Source organism: Sorex fumeus, unplaced genomic scaffold (assembly GCF_029834395.1).
Source record: "Sorex fumeus unplaced genomic scaffold, SorFum_2.1 ptg000043l, whole genome shotgun sequence".
In the NCBI taxonomy this organism is placed as follows: Eukaryota; Metazoa; Chordata; class Mammalia; order Eulipotyphla; family Soricidae; genus Sorex; species Sorex fumeus.
Window position 1 is genome coordinate 25954212 of NW_026606100.1, and position 17456 is coordinate 25971667.

Sequence of the window (17456 nt, forward strand, 5' to 3'; positions counted from 1 at the left end):
GATAATTAATATTAGAACTTATTCAGAATTGATTTAAAAAACAAGTCCCTAAATATAATAATTTCACAGTAAGAAACAAAGAATTGAAATACCAAATGTCTCTCTCTCTGCCTCTGTCTCTATCTCTGTCTGTCTCTGTTTCTGTCTCTCTCTCTCAGACACACACGCACACATATACACATAAACACATACTACCTGAAGTTGCCTCTGGAGGGGAAAGTGGTTTTGCAGAGTTGTTTGGCTTGGTTGACCGATTCACCATGGGAGCTAGAACACACAAATATATATAGGAATGATTATAGGGGAAATCTATTAAGACACTCACATTAATGGGAAAATGTATAATGGAAATTATGAGTCATATTTTCCTTTGGATCATCCATTGTTTGCAGCTTGGAGAATGGGAAACACTTATTAAATATGTAAGTCTACTCAGAAGAAAAGGTTTTTACAAGATTATTTTTGTTTGTTTTTGTTTTGGAGCCACATCCAGTGATGCTCAGGTTTAATCCTAGCTCTGCACTCAAAAGAATTGTTCCTGGAAGTGCATGGGGGATCATGTGGGATGCCGGGATTAAACCCAGGTTGGCCGTGCACAAGGCAGGTTCCTTATCTGCTCGGCTATCCTCCAGTCCCTACAATGAATATTGTTTAAAACGCACACACTAAATGGCAACAACTTGACCATCTTTTGACTATAAAATAGTCCTTAAAAATATCTTTGGGGCCACATTATGTGATATTCTGGGGCCACTCCTGGCTTTGTGCTCAGGGATGGCTCCCAGTAGTTTTCAGGGGTCCATGCAGTAAGTGGGATCCAACCTGGCCATCTGCATGCAAACCTTGGCTCTAGCCCATTGAGTCATACCCCAACCCCAAATCTTCAATTTGTATCAGCCTGTTGCAGACCTTTGCCCCTGCTGCAATGAGCTGCTGGCCAATTCATGAACCTATACTAAAGACAGTTTGATCTCAAATTTTATTCTAAACAGTTTTATTTTAAATTGAAAATTTTCTTTCTTCTTTTGCAATCACACTCAAAAGTATTCAGGGTTTACTCCTGGCTCTGTGTGTAGGGACCACTCCTAGTGGTGTTAGGGGGCCAGATTGAACCTGGGTCGCTTAACCCCAGGTTAAGTACTATCTTTTTGGTGCTGAATTTTGTTTTTAGTTACATACTAATGGTTGGTTGGTAAGAGAGTTCAAAGGATTGGGTGAGTCCTAAGTTTAATTCTGGAACCATAAGGTCCCCTGAATACCTGTGGGAGTGACCCCAAGTACCAAGATGTGAGAAATCCTTTAGCACTACTGAGTATGACACAAAGCCCAAAATAATTTATTATTAAAGGAAGATTGAAATTATAATATGAATTTTTCTAAAGTGAATACTTGCTTGGAATTTTCATTGTCAGGCTAGTTCAGATGGAAGAATTTTGTTTTGGTGTTTCTTGTGCCACATCAGTAGTTGTGACAGTCACTCCAAGCAGTGCTCTGGTGACCTTGCAAGTGTCAGGGATTAAACCTGGCCCTCCTACATGCAAAGCCTGTGCTCCAGTCTGTTGAACTATCTCTCCAGTCCTAACTATGTGTGTTTGTATGTATATGTTTGTGTGTGTTCTTGTGTGTGTGCCTGTGTGTGTATGTATACATGCATCTTGTGAATCTAGTTCTCATGTGTGAGGTATATGCCAAGCCACATTCCTGACCCTTTATTTTTTAACCAGGAAAAGCACATTGAATTCAGTAGTGAAGAGGCCAAATTAATAACTCTACCTCCTCCTATAATATACACCATATTTTTTCTTTTTTTTCTACGAAGGATCATTTAATATATATTTATTGTTTCAGGAAATCAGATGCTACTGGAGATATTTAGGGAGTGCATGAGATAGCTGCTATATGTTGGTGGGATAAAAATGGGTACTTCGGAGTTTCTCTATTAGATGATTAGTGTTAGATACATTAGCCCTTCTACAGCATTATATTCTCTATGGGAACCATCAAGAGGAAAGAAACAGTATTCCTCGTCTGGTCGAAGGGTATGTTGCACTAACTTTTTGAGATCATTTGTTTATAATTGCTTTTGTTATTGTGGGAAAACTTTACAAATGAAATACTTCTCATAACACTAAATTAAAAATAGTCCTAGCAGTGAAGTCAATATAGTTTGTATCTATACTGATTTATAATGATGCCTACCTGAAACTTATGTAGTACTATACTGTAGTGTAACTATAATAATTTTCTTAAGAAAAAAAACAGTTCTCTTAACCATTGTGCCCATATAACATTTGATGAGTACCAGGTTTTATAAATTATCCATATATATATATATATATATAAAGATAGATAGGTAGATAGAGATAATGATTACAGGGGCAGTCTATTAAGACACATTTATGGGAAAATGTATGATAGATCTCAAGTGAGGTCAGCTAAAATTACTGAGGCACCTGATTTCATAATTTGAGATGGGAGTATAAAATCATAGAAGAGGGAGGAAGAAAAAGCAGTGTAAAGACACTGAAACAGAGAGAAGTCTCTCTAGGATGCCCCACCAGCGAAATAAATGCTGTAGCCAGAGGAGAGATGCCTGGGCACCATTGTTTCTGCACTGCTAGCCCGCCCACACACAGCATTCAGGAAGCCTGGGTAACTCTACCTACTGCTAAAGGGTTTTAGGTGCAAACTCTTGCCTTTTTCAGAAGGGAGTGAAGTGCTTTCTGTGGGGTGAATATAGTTTTCATCTTCATCTTCCACAGGGACCACATAATCAGCCTAAAAGAGAGACAGAAATGATGGTGGATAATGCTATATATTTATATTTTACTAGGAAAAGAACCTAACTAAAATATCTAGAGATATATAACTCATATTGTTAAACTCCTTGATGTAAATTGTACCACTTAGTAGGTTTTAGTAGATTCACAGAGTTCTATGACCAGAAATACAATATGATAGAACATCGCTGTCACCCCAGAAAGGAATCTACATTTATTGTTATTCCCTATCCACTCCATCTTCTGATCTAGTCAGCCACTAATCTGCTTTCTCCCTTGAAATTTTGTCTATTTGTACATATATAAAATGGAATATTATTCCTGGCAATACTTGGGGGACCATATGGGGTGCTGGTCCTTGAACCCCGGTTGGTAACATGCAAGATAACTGATCTATCCATTGTACTAACACTATGGCCCTCTAAATAATCTTTAAATTTTTTTTCTCTTAGCATGGTTTCAAGATTCAACTTGTTATAATATGCATTACTACTTCACTCCTTTTATGGCCAAACAATAGTCCATTACTGAGACACAGTCATGCTTCACTTAATGATATTCCAGTCAACACAGACAATGGTGAGCTCAGTAAGCTATTCAAATGCATTTCTCAGAAGGTATACTTGTCATGAAGTGACTTGTGTCTGTAGACTACATTTCGTTTGGCCACTCGTCAGTGGGGAGAGATTTGGGTTTTTCCCCTGGGGCATATTGTGATTTTGAATATGCAAGGACAAGTCTGTGAGTAGATATACAGTTTCCTTGGGAACTTCCCTAGTGGTGGCATTGCTGGCTCTGAGAGTATCTCCAACGTATGACTCTTGGAGGAACTGCCAAATTGTGTTTCTAAAGTGACTGCTCCATGTTTTTTTTCACATTGTATGTTTTGGAGGACTCCAGTTTCTCCATATAATCACTATTATTTGCCTTTTATATTCTGACCATCGCCATTGGTCTGCAGTGGCATCTCATCCTGGTTTTCGCTTGTATTTTTATGGAGGCTAATAATGTTGCACATCCTTTTTTTGCTTATTGAAAAATCCTTCTTTTGCCCATTTTTAACAGGATTATCCTTTTAAAATTTATTGGCTTACCAGATTTCTTTAAATGATCTTCATATATTTGCCTTCTTAGCATGTAGGCAGTGAGTCAGTCTCATAAATGATTTAGACCCCTCTTTCAGATATATTCTTGTGGAAATTTATCTACCACTTTATGCTTTCCTTTGATTCTTGTGGAAATATCACTTTCAGCATAAAAATTGAAAAATCTAATGTTCATGTGTCTATTTTTCTTTTGCTTTTGTTGCTTATACTTTCATATTACATTTAAGAAACCATTGACTAATACAGGGTCATAAAGAAGTCATACAGCTTTCTTTCTTCTGGGAGACTTATACCTTTAATTATTATATTTAGGTTTGAAATCCAGTTTTAGTCAATTTTTTAACCTGATGTGCGATAAGGCCATAAGTTTTACTCTTTTGCATGTGGATAATTATCCTAACAGCATTTATTTTAAAACATTTATCTTCAAAAAGGAAGTGTAACTATGGAACAAGTTAATCAATCAATAAAAAGAAAATTTTATAAAAATTAAACCTGTTCTTTCCCCCTTTGTCTTACACCTTTGTCAGTAACTGAAAACAGAATATTAGTATTGACGCTCATAAAAAATGCCTGCCTAGATACAGGGAGAATAGAAATGCCATGTTCCTCCTTCCCTGGAAACTTTCCTAGAGCTACTTCTCTACTTCAGAGTGTTTTTTTTTTTCTTTTTGGGTCACACCCGGCGATGCACAGAGGTTACTCCTGGTTCATGCACGCAGGAATTACTCCTGGTGGTGCTTGGGGGAACCATATGGGATGCTGGGAATCAAACCGGTCGGCCATGTGCAAGGCAAATGCCCTACCCACTGTGCTATAGCTCCAGCCCCTACTTCAGAGTATTTTTTATTCTGAATTTTAGTTTTGCATTTCTGTATTCTAATAGTACTTGATTACAGTAGAAGAGAGTTTATCTGCAAAGTCTAGAATCTGAGCAGTAGAGTGAAGTTTCTGGAGCTGCCAGGTTCAAACCACAGACCTGCCAGGCTCCTTCTCGATGCAAATGACTGCCCCAGACATTGGACTTGAGAATTTAGGCTTGCAAAGCAGGCATTCTAAGTCACTGAGCTAGTTTGCCAGGTCCCAGAGCTAAATTTCTGCGTGTGTTCATATTTTTTCCCCTTTCTTTTCCTATCTAATGTTTCTGCCAGATCTCAGCACTGACCTCTTTTTCCTTTTTCAACCTCTTTTTTATCTTGAGTGTCCATCTGCCTCCTCCAGATTTTACTCCCACAGGCTCAGCCCGGTCTGAGCCTCTTCCACAAGGCTGTTGTTAGCGAAAGTGCCCCTGGCCCACTGGGGTTCACTCTCAGTTATTCACAGAAGGAGGGAGCCTTAAATAATTCACAGTATTCATTTGTATTCTGTGTCCGAATCTATTTGTATCTTCCTATGGATGGGCCAAGTGCTTTAAGATTTCAGGGTGAGACCCTAATAGCTGGTCTCCCTATTCTTTGCCCTGCTCAGCTCCTTCCTGTCATCCCTGTCCTCACCCTACCAGCACCACCTTTCAGATGTACTGAGGACCTCAGGACTTAACTTGCTCTTGAACAAGGCTTTCTGACTTAACCCCTTTCCAGAGCAGTGAAGATAATCACAGTGCTTTACAGTATACTTACATGATGCAGGGAACAGTCCTGGGGATAGAGCAGAGTCTACAGCAGAGAAAGGGACTGAGCTAGAGGGTTGCTTGAGACTCGGCAGCTGTGAGGCCATGGCTGGCCCAGAATAGCCAGGCTTTCTGTTTTCAGGGGAAACTTAAAAGCTTAATTTTGTAAAAGATTTAGAATATGGTAGGAAGGAATCCAACACATATGGCACATGGAATATTTCTGTTTAAGGTACATTCTAAGTGCTGTGTGTGTATTTATTTATTTATATACACACAAGTTCTACTTATTTATAGTTTCTTTGGAAACTTTAAACCTTTTTTTCCAAAGAGACTGAACTAGATAACCAATCTACTAGCAGTGGATGAAGGTTCCTTTTTCACCAAATCCCTGTTACTATTTACTGTTTCTGGACTTTTTAAAATACAGACTATTCTCACTGGTGTGAGGTCATGTCTCATACTTGTCTTGACTTGAAGTTCTCTGATAATCTGTAACAAGAAACACTTCTCCCCCCATATACCTGTTGGCCATCTGTGTGTCTGTTCACCTTCTCTTCACATTTTTTGAGTTTTTTTTCTGTTGTTGTTGCTGTATTTGTTTTTCTTCATATAACTTGGGTATTCAACCCATATTTGATGTATGATGTGTGAATACACTCTTCCTATCAGTGGGTGTCTTTGTATTAAGGTTTCATTTCTTTCACAGTCAGTGCTTTCTAGTTTGATGCAGTTCCATTTGCTTATTTCTGCTTTTGTTTTCTTTGCCAGTGGAGTTGTTATCATTGAAGATTCCTCTGAAATCAAGATCTTAGATGGTCGGCCATGTTGGCTGCGTGCAAGACAGACGCCCTACCCGCTGTGCTATCGCTACAGCCCAAAAATCCAGATCCCGGAACCGCGCGGCCGCATTCTCGGCCGCGCGACATCTTATCAGAACTTTTTTTTTTATGACATCTTATTGTCTCATTCCTATTTTGGACAAACTTGCAGGCTATCGAATGTAGCCTGCCCACAGGGCAGAGTCTGGCAAACTCCCCGTGGCGTACCAAATATGCCAAATACCAGTAACAATGATGGGTCTCATTCTCCTAAATGTCTTGAATATAATCTCATGGCTAGGATGAAAGAGACGTTGCTGGGGCCTGCTCGAGGCAATCGACGAATAACAGGATGATGAAATGAAAAATGAAAATATGAGGCCATCCAGTTTTCTCAGTATCATCATTTGTTGAAGAGATTCTCCTCATTCCATTTTATGCACTGAGTCCTTTTGTTACAAATTAACTGTCCGCACATTTAAGGATTTACCTCTGTGCTCTTAATTCTATTCCATTGGTCTGATTCTCTCTATTCTGATATCACTCAGTGTTGATTGTTAGAGGTTTTTTTTTTGTTTTTCGTTTTTGCTTTTGGGGTCACACCTGGCAATGCACAGGGGTTGCTTCTGGCTCTGCACTCAGGAGTCAGGAGTTAATCCTGGCAGTGCTCGGGGACCATATGGAATGCTGGGAATTGAACCCGGGTCGGCAGTATGCAAGGCAAACGCCCTACCCGCTGTGCTGTTCCTCCAGCCCCAATTGCTAGAGTTTTGAAGGGTAATTTAAAGCCTAGAAAGGCACTGCTTCCTCCTATCATCATTTTTCCTTAGTTTCTTTAGCTCTTCTGGGAGTTTTATGGTTCCATATGGGTTTTAGACGTATTTATTCTATGTCCCTAAATAATGCCATGAAAATTTTGATGGTGGTAAGATTTCATTTGTAATAATTTTGGATAAGTCATTTTAATTATATTGATTCTGCCTAGTGATGGTAATAATAAATATTATACATAAATATTTCTATTTTCTCTTTTTTCTATTTTTTGTGTCTTTTTAAGATTTCTCTTACAAATTGTTTAAAAATTTCATCAAATATGTCTTTCATCTCCTTTGCTAGATTGATTTCTAGACACCTGACTTTTTTGAAAATGATTTTCAAAGGGTTGGGGGTGTGGCTGATATGAACCCAGAGTCTGGTCTCAGACAGTCTGTAAACAGTTTTCTGGAGATTGGGGGACAGGAGAGAGGTGTGGGGGGGCTTCTCTATAGGCTGTGCAGGGTCATCTAATACGTGGGATAATTTAAAAAGCTTAAGTTTCTTTTCCTTTTACATATTTTTTCACATATGTCACAGATTCTGTGCATTAATTTTGTAGCATGCTACTTTATTGTAGAGATTTGTTTATTCTAATTTGAATTTTTAAAATTTTATGTCATAGGAATACAAAAAAAATAAAACAACCTACAGCTTTTTATATGTATTTATCTATGAATGGTGATAGTTTGATTTATTCTTTATCAATTTGAATTTCTTTAATTTCTCTTTCTTATATAAATTCAGAGACTGGGGCTTTTAGTACCATGTTGAATAATAGTAGTAGAAATGGACATCCTTGTCATGTGTCTGATCTTACAGGGAAGGCTTTCAGTTTTTCCCCTATTAAGTATGATATTAGCTGTGTGTTCCCCTTTATTTTAAATATCTCTCTTATTTCCTGCTGGGCTACAAATCGTGCTAAGGTTGAAAGGAAGATCATTTCACATGTTCAGAAGCTACAGGTTTTACCATCTACAGGCATTATGAATAAATTATTTCTTTGAGAACTGCATTAAAATTGGTGATGGCAAAGAGGTGCCTTTCCTATTTTATTTATTTTCTATGATAATCATAAATATTATACATATTGTTTCTATTTTCTTTTTTGTTTGTTTCTATTTTCCTGTGTCTTTTAAAAAACATCTCAGATGGTTATATTCATAAGATTTTTAGGGGTTGTACTTGGCAGTGCTAGGGGACTGTATGCAGCAGTGGGATTTGAACTAGGGTCGTCTCAGCCACAGCTGCATACAAAGCTGAAAGCAAGTGCCTCAACTGTACTTTTTTTCTCTGGCCCCCTCATAGGATTGTGGGTTTTTTTTTTGTATTTTAAATAATGGCAAAGTTTAAAGGTCTGCTTTTGTCTTAATTGAAACTGCAAATTCCTCTGGGAGTCACAACATTTTAGACAGTATCAGTTATTCCTACAATACTCTGAATGAGTTTACCTGTTCATTTTCAAACAGGAGCAATTCCATAGAGAGCAAGAATCGGGAGCATCTAGATTCTGACAAGGGAAGGAGTGGGGGTGGCTGATATGAACCCAGAGCCTGGTCTCAAGGCAGTCTGCAGGTTGCATTCTGGAGATTGGGGGACAGGAAAGAGATATGGGGGGGCTCTATAGGTTGTGCAGAGTCATCCAACAGACTGGGAATCCCGAAGTACCACTATATCTCAGAGGAGCAGACAGGAAGGGTGGTGGAGGCGAGAAATTGAGGCTGGACAGGGAAGAGAAGCAGAAGAGCACAAAGACAGGGGTATACTTTTAAGAAGCAGGAGAATGTGCACAGGAAGCCAGGGGAAGAGAAAGAGGGATGAGAAGAAGTCACTGACCCAGTTTTGATGTTGTACAATTCACTTCTGGTAAGTGAAAATGCTTAAAAATGGCACTCGGAGGAACCACATCCTTTCAGCCTGATAGTGCGGGGTGAGGGATGTAGAGAAGGGCAAGGTGGTCAGCGCTGACCAAGAGCAGGGCAGGAGGGAGACGGGAACCCCCTCCCCACTGCAGCCTGCTCCCACCCGGTCTGGGAGGTCTCCGGGACAGACTTACCTCATCCTCCAGGAGCTCTCTGGGTTTGGGTGGGACCTGGGGCTTCTGCAGAGGCATGGGGGCCGGCAATGTGGAGGGCAGCCTTGCTTTGGCCAAAGGCCAGCTGGGCTGACTGGGCAGGGTCTTGCTGAAGGGCGGAGACTGCCTCTGGCTTGATCGATTGTCTTGAAAGGCACAATAACAACAAAGCATAAGGTGAAAGGCTCTCTGAACCTTCCCTGGACCAAGATCTAGGGAGTACAAAATCACCCACATCCACCATGAGGCCGCCAAAGATTCATTGAGGGGGATTCCTTAAAGGGGCACCGTGATGGGTCAGGCACAAAATGCCAAGTGCCCGCTGACTTACATGATGAAAGCCAGAATGTGCTCCCCAGAGAGGGCATTCAGCTAGGACAGTGAGTGGTCCCGGATAGAGGACCTCAGCCACATAAGGGCACCCTGAGAGTGCTCTGGGATACTCCTTTCCCATGGGTTCACTTTGCTGTGGGACCCCTTGATGTTCAATCCTGCTGGTGCTCCTTGGGTGGCTGCTAAAAATGTCACAGCCCAGGTCCCACCGCAGCAGACCTACAAATCTGAGCTTCTCGCAAGGTGTTGCGACAGCGGGTTTAAAGGCTTCCTGACCATTCTGAGACTCTCAGGCTGTGGCTCTCACTGGGGTCTAACTCCTGAGGTCACCGTGTCCTGGAGACATCACAGACCCTGCACGCAGGAAGCCCAGAGAGACGCAGCCACTGGCAAGCCTGGGGCACCAGGGAAGCTGTGGTGGGTTGCACTGGGCCAGTGGATGCAGTTTCTGACTTTTTCGTCAACTTGGAAGGATCCTGCCCCTAATCACCTGAAGCGCCTGCCCACTCCAGTGAGCAGCTCGGGGTAGTGGTGAGCAGGAGGTAGATAGTGGTGCAGAGGTGGGGTATGCCTCCTACCCTGCAGCCCTGGCCTCCCCCCCACTTCCTGCCGCCCACGGGACCCGGGGATGGCCTCACCTACATACTCGCCCCTAGCGAAGGGCAGAGCTGGATGAACTGTCCGGGTCTCCTGCTCAGCGGGTGGCGGCTCGTAGCTGTCATCCCCCGGCTCCTCGGCTGGCAACACGTACATCTCCGAGTCTGAGTGCTCATCTGGGTTTTCATAATCACTGTCCTGCAAGGTAGAAACCATGCTCGGGGCCTGAAGGGGTTTTGTCCCGGGGACAGAGCTGCGCCCACAAAGGCAGGGTAGGAAGTGAGGCTTGGAGGGTCGGCCACTGGTGCCATGAGGGCTCAGGGATCATCTGCCTCTCCCTGCCTCACCCTGACGCCTATCTCGGGAAGCCTGGACACTGGTAAAAAGCCCAGAGGAGGCTGAACCTCTGCATGTCACTAAGAAGAGCAGGAGGTAAATTAGGTTTTTTTCCTCTTTTTATTTTTATTTATTTTTAAAAATTTTTATTAGTGAAACATCATGAGGTACTCTTATAGACTTACAAATTTCAGTTACACAATGATCGAGTACCTGTCTCTCCACCAGTGCCCATTCTCCACCACCAATGATCCCAGTATCCCTCCCACCCTTCCATCCCCCCCATCCCACCCTGCCAGGATGGGAGGTAAATTAGATTTTTAAGAGGCAGGAAAAGAGGCGAGGGAGAGAGCTCAGTGGGCTGGAATCCAAGCTCTGCAGGCAGGAGGCTCTGGCTCAATTTCTGGCACCATGTTGTCACACAAACCACCCCTGAGCGCTGGGCCCAAGGTCAGCCCTCTACTGCCTGGTGCAGCCAGTGATAGTTCTCAGGCAGCGAGCTTGAGAGGGGGAGAGGGCGTGAGAAGGAGGGGAAGGCCAGAAGGGAGTCTGAGCAGGCCAATGGCGTGGCTTCCCAGGGTTAGTCTAGTCCAGAAGAGGCGACTGGACCCGACTCACCCTGCCAAGCAGTTGCTTTGATTGCTATGGGGAGAGTCAAGAATCAGTGGGTGCCTTGGCACATATGCCTGATTTAGGCACCCCACTTTGTTTCAGCTTTCTTTGCAAAGAGGTAGGGCTTCCTAGACTAGTTATCTGAACGTCCCGTCCCTAAAGCTGCTCGAGACCCCAGACTGAAATGGCCAAGGCGGCAGAACCTGACCTCTTATAAGGACAGAGGCAAGTGCCTACAGAGGCGCTGTGTGGAGATTGTCCAGGTCCACGGGGCCAGATTTCATTAATCAAATAGCAGATTCTGACAGTGTTATTTAGTAGTAGCAGTGTTTGCAGCTTCATGCAAGTGCTCTGTTATTGAACTGTATACCTGGCCCAAGACCTGGCCGTGTGGGGGTGGGGTGTGTGTGTGTGTGTGTGAAGATAGTTTTAATTAAATGAAATTTAAACAGAGGTAAGGAGAGGGTAAGAGAGAGAGAGAGAGAGACAGAGAGAGAGAGAGAGAGAGAGAGAGAGAGAGAGAGAGAGAGAGGTGTTCAAAAGAGACCATGGGCTTTCCCAGAGTGGGAAAAGCAGAAAGATAGAGAGAGAATACAAGGGAGAAGACAGGCTTGGACGAGCAAGCAAGACCTGGGGGCTGTAGCTCATGCAGTGGGAAGCCACAGAGGTAAACATAATCGTCAGCGTGGGCTCAGTCTTCTGTGCCAGCAACTAACGTCGGCCGTTTCCCCTTGACCGGTTCCCTTTTCCCTTTCCCACCTCCCCAGGCTGCTTTCCTCTTGTGTTTTCCTAGTCCTGTTGTGTGCTCTCTAGGCAGCCAAGGCTTAGTTGTCTTGGCTGGACTCGGAGGCCCAGCTTTCCTTTTCTTCTTCTGTGGCCAGTGTGGGCAGCCAGCAGGGGGCGCAGCTGCAGTGCTTCTTAGGGTTCAAGGGCTTCAGGACCCTGGGAGGAAGAACCTCTCTTCTCAGACACCTGCAGAGAGGGCTCTGGTCCTCAGTTTTTTAAAAAGTGTATTTTTTGGTTTTTTTTTTTTTGCTTTTTGGGTCACACCTGGCAATGCACAGGGGTCACTCCTGGCTCTGCACTCAGGAATTACTCCTGGGGGTGCTCAGGGTACCATATGGGATGCTGGGAATCGAACCCGGGTCGGTCGCGTGCAAGGCAAATGCCCTACCCGCTGTGCTATCGCTACAGCCCCTAAAAAGTGTATTTTTTAAAAAAAAATGCACTTGAACAAAAATACAAAATGCACCTGATAAGGGAAGGACTCCTATCTCCTGTTACCCTGCTTGGACTCCGGCTGGTGGACATCGGGCCACGCTGGCCTCAGACTCAGTTCTGGGCACTGAACTTAGCCCTGCCTGGGTTTTCATTCTGTGGAACCACTGAATAACAGTGCAGATGGGAAAATCCTCAGCATCCCTTGGCCTCAGTTTCCTTATTGGTAAGACCAGTGTGTGATTCTGCCTTCTTAGATCCCTTCCATATACAAAACACAGGTTGGATCTGATACATGTGGGAACTGATTAACTCAGTGAAGGAAAGCTTTGAGGCATCTCTAGTCCCTACAAGATGAAGCCCAAGAGAGAAAAGGCTTGTAAGGGGGATGGCGTGAGGGGCCTGCAAGCAGCAGAGGGGACCTCCCTCAAAGTGATTGACATTAGTTAATTCTGATACACTTCCCCTGTCAGCATGCCCAGGACCCTCTCTCACTGTGGCTGCCAGGACTCTGTTAAGGTCCCCAAAGGTCACAGCAAGCACCTTGGAATTTTAAAACCCAGTTCTAAGATGGGAGAACCAGGTTTGACCTTCTGAGATGGCAGGTTCCTGACTCTCTCCTTGCATGTGGTTTTCTTCTGCTGTGTTCAAGATGTAGCACCACAGCCAGGCCAGAGCATGCAGGCCAGGGTCTCCTGATGTTGCAGACACTTCATTTTGACTTGCCTGTAAGCTAAGGCTCCCGGGGTTGGGCATTTCTAATGGCATGGCAAGTGGAAGTGTACAGGTGAGCACTGTCCACTCCAGCACAGAGCAGGGCGGCAGGGACGCGTCTCACAGGGACCTGTGAGTGTTGCCGGAGGTGAGCGCAGGTGACTCAGCCACGGCCCTCTGTGAGGTGCAGCTACCCTCAGTGTGTCATTTAGATACAAGAGCATGAAAAGACCTTCAGGAGGCGTGTGTGGAGATGCAACCACCAGGCCCCAGGAGTAAACACTTACAAAGTCGTCTGACCACTGCTCCTCTTCATCAGCTGGGCTCTCTGAAACACATAGGAAGAACACAGGAGCATCAGTCAGCCGGCCGGTGCACCCTCCCCACAAGCATCCCCACCCCGCCTGCCCTGCCCACGAGTCTCGTTTGCTTGAGCTTGTACAGTTTCTAAAGTCTCCTCATGCTCACCCACTCTGACTCCTCCTGGGGGCTGCTTGTGGTGTTGGGTCAAGCTCTGGGCCTCACACCTGCAGAGCAAGGCTTCTAGTGCTGAGCTGCATCCTTGACCCCTGAAGTCCTCTTTAAAATTTTGAATTTATTTAGTTTTTGGACAACTGGAGCGATAGCACAGCGGGTAGGGCGTTTGCCTTGCATGCGGCCGACCGGGCCGACCCGAGTTTGATTCCTCCGTCTTTGATTCCTCCACCCATCTCGGAGAGCCCAGCAAGTTACTGAGAGTATCTCACCTGCATGGCAAAACCTGGCAAGCTACCCCTGACGTATTCTATATGCCAAACACAGTAAACAACAAGTCTCACAATGTTACTGGGCCCGCTGAGCAAATCGATTTAACAACGGGAGTACAGTGACAGTGACAGTGACAGTGACAGTGATCTTTTTGGGGGGAGGGTGGAACCATACGGGGTGCCAAGGATTGAACAGATCTGTTGCGTGTGAGATGAGCATCCAACCGACTGTACTACTACTTTGCCCTCCTCCCTCCTCTTTTTTTTTAAGAAACAGAAAACCAAAATTTGGTTTTTGAAGTGTAAGAAATTCCACTGTGGCAGAGAAGTGGTACTTTTGAATCATGCCTGTCTTTCCAGGTGCTTAAATTCCCATGTAATTGGATCAAGTGGTTAAGCCTGCAGGAGCTGAGATGTTTCTGGGGCGTCTTCATTGGAGAATGACCTTCCTGTTGTGTCTGTTCCTGGTCTGGGCTTTCTGCTCCATTTATTGTGTTATAATCCCATACCACACAATACAAGGACTCCTCCCCTGGCCTGACTCAGGATTTGGGGGTCACATGGACCTGCCATACCTGTTGCAGTAAGACACGTGAGAATGGCTCTGATCGCTCCACCTCAGCAACTCACTGCTCCAGCTCAACACACCAGGGGTTTCAACTTGGACTGCGGGCTCAGTTTGCCTTGCTCAAATCCCTGACTGCCCTTGGCTAACAGTGTGGCCGTAGGCAAGTCAGTGAACTGCCAGTTTTCTCATCATTGAAGTAGAAGTGGTTAGCACTACCAACGTCAGAGAGGTTTCCAGAGAATGAAAAGGAAATAATTCATGGAAAATGCTTAGAAGACCAAACAGAGAGTCAGTGTCAAGAAAGCCCAATGAATAATAGTTGTTACTATTATGAATCTACTTCCCTTTATTTGTGGTGCCAGGTTCAAACCCGGGTCCTCACATGTGCAAGTCAGGTGCTCTACCATTGAGCCACATCTCTGGCCCTTAGTTTAACTTTCTTCTCAGTGATACAAAGGTCTTTCAAAGGATAGCACTGTAGCACTGTCCTCCCGTTGTTCATTGATTTTGCTCGAGCGGGTACCAGTAACGTCTCCATTATGAGACTTGTTATTACTGTTTTTGGCATATTGGATATGTCACGGGTACCTTGCCAGGCTTTGCCGTGAGAGCGGAATACTCTCAATAGTTTGCTGGGCTCTCCGAGAGGGACGGAGGAATAGAACCCAGGTTGGCCATGTGCAAGGCAAACGCCTTACCTGCTATGCTATCGCTCTGGCTCTTCAAAGGATAGAAATTCTGAAATTCTGAAGCAGGTCATGGAGGTTGCCAAGCACTCAGACTTGAGCACACAGCCCAAATGTGCACATACATGTGAGGCTCAGCCTGGCTGTGGTGACCGTGCTGGGGCCACCGGGCCCTGCCCATCTCTGCCCTTACAGAGCTGAAAATGAAATGTGGGTCCCCTGAGGCAAGACCACAGAGGCATGAGGAAGGAAGACAAAAGGCCAACTATGATGATAATCTGAGGGGGGAGGCAGTGATGAGGAGGGCAGGACCAGAAAACAGAAGTATGGAAGCTGCGGGGAAGGCAGTGAGGGCACCCCCAAGGGCACGTGGGAGAGGAAGAAGAGACAGTGTGAAGTCATAAGGTTAAGGCCCAGATTCTGCTGCCAGGAAGAGAGGATCTGAGACTAACTAGTCTCACATTGTTCCTGTGTCTGTCTACAGAGCCAGCCCTTCCCACAGCAGGGGTGGGCACACTGGAAGGGGGAAGGGTCCAGGCTCAGCCATCACTTGGCTGTGAGGTCATTTTGCCTCTTTGGGAGTTGGGGGGAAGGGTGACCCACACCCAACAGTACTCAGGGGCTACTGTCATATTACCTCTACTATGAGAAGCTAAGTCAGAGTCATCTAAGCCAACCGGCTCTCCCTGATGACAGGTCTTGGGGAAACCATGTGCTATGGAAAGTTCCCCTTTCAGGGCTTTTCATTTTAAAATGCCTCTGAGCCATTTAAGTTGCATTCCTCAGTCCTTAGCTCCCAGAAGCAGGATGGATGAGATACTGTTCTTCTCACTCAGCTAGGGTCACCAGTTAGAGAATAAACAGGAGACAGAGAATCAAGTCAATTGCTGACTCTTAGTTCTCACCCAAGAATTCCTTCCTTTGCCCTGAGTTCTTGTTCCTTGCTCTGGCCCCCCTGCAAGGTATCCATGGTAGGAGAAAGGGGAGTACCTGGCTTCTTCCAGGACCTCTGGGTCGAGGGGACTGAGAGTACAGGGGCCTTGTCCAGTTCCACCTCTCACTGGGGTGGCCCAGAGACTCTGGGGACACCAGTACTCATCTCTTTTGTTTCCCTCCCAAGTTAGGCTTTAGAATCCAACTATGAAAAGGCAGATTCTAGAGGTACAATCAAAGGCTCTGGGGAATTCAAAACAATAAGAAATTTCCCCTGAAAAATGTGATTATCTCCCTGGTCAAAGGAAGATGTGTGGTGGGGAGCCCGAGGCAGGCAATCTTAGTACTGTTTTTCAGGCAGATTACTAAATATTCCTGAGGTGCATTTCCCTCCTTGTTTCTCTGAAACCACATTAGTGGAAAATGCAGTGAGGTTGTGTCTATGAAGAGTTTAATACAGAACAGAGTTAATAGCTGTGCTTTGGGGAGAGGTTCTCTTCCTACAAGGATGCCAGCTGCTGGGGGCAATGCATCCTGCTCAGTGGACCGCAAGGTCCCTGCGGCCTCCTGTTCCTCCCCAGAGATAGAGCTATGAGGCTCGCCAGTTTGTCGTCCCTGAAAATAGCAGGCTCTATTGGGCCGCTGGGCATCTGCAGGAAGTCCAGGCCTCTATCCTCTGCACTAAGTGGGTGGGGGCTGTGTCTCCCTTTTACACACTTCTTTTCATCCTTCACTCTTTGAAGGTCAGAGTCATCCAAGCCAACCGGCTCTCCCTGATGACAGGTCTTGGGGAAACCATGTGCTCTGGGAACTAGGAAGAGATCTAATTCTAGCCTCTGGGGAACTCAGGTAGGGTAGTTTCAGGAACTTTGGGTGGATGAAGGTTCTAGGCCTCCAGGGGTATGTGGCTAATCTCCCAGGCTTGGGACCTCTGGCCAAGATCTTCCACCTCCCCAAAGTTCTGGTTTCAGGAGACACTATCAGGGCTGATGTCCAAGACCTGGGCTTTGCAGCAGCACTGAGATCTCCCCCACCAAGGCTCTAGGGGAGCTCTCTCCTGGACCACGAGTGGGCAGTGGAGGAGAATGGTAAGGGGGGTAACTCACTGCAGGTGGTGGTAGTGATTTTGCCAAAAGGAACTTTTCTGGGGGTTGGGCACACAAGCAAGGAAAGCGAGGGTGTGTTAGATGGGTGAGACAATAGGGAATTTCTGATTTGGAACATCAGTGACTTTCTTTCTCTTCAGAAGCAGAGAGGAGGGAGTTGGTGGTTTATAGGAGAGGTTTCTGAATTTTATATACAGTCCAGCATCCTAGACCTGTTGTTAAAATGCAAATTCAGATCCAGGAGTTCTAGGATGGGTCAGAGATTCTACCTTTCTGACGATGCTGATATTGTCCAGTTAAGGATCACACTTGGAGTAGTAGTGGCTTAGAAACCCAGTTGGGTTCTCTCTGGGTTCCAAGAGAGATTTAGTTCAAATAACCTGATCCAGATTAAGTACAAAAAC

The 17456-nt window shown here is 45.0% G+C and overlaps 1 protein-coding gene across 1 annotated transcript in view; it reads right to left on the minus strand.

Annotated features, from left to right (window-relative positions):
- Positions 1-17456, minus strand: part of BLNK (B cell linker) — a 71313-nt gene that overhangs the window by 20743 nt on the left and 33114 nt on the right. The window contains exons 4-8 of the mRNA XM_056120721.1: positions 13301-13341; positions 10175-10331; positions 9186-9349; positions 2697-2778; positions 196-267 (exon numbers count right to left, since the gene is read on the minus strand). Of these exons, the coding sequence (XP_055976696.1) occupies positions 196-267; positions 2697-2778; positions 9186-9349; positions 10175-10331; positions 13301-13341 (516 nt within the window). The remainder of the gene's footprint in view (positions 1-195; positions 268-2696; positions 2779-9185; positions 9350-10174; positions 10332-13300; positions 13342-17456) is intronic.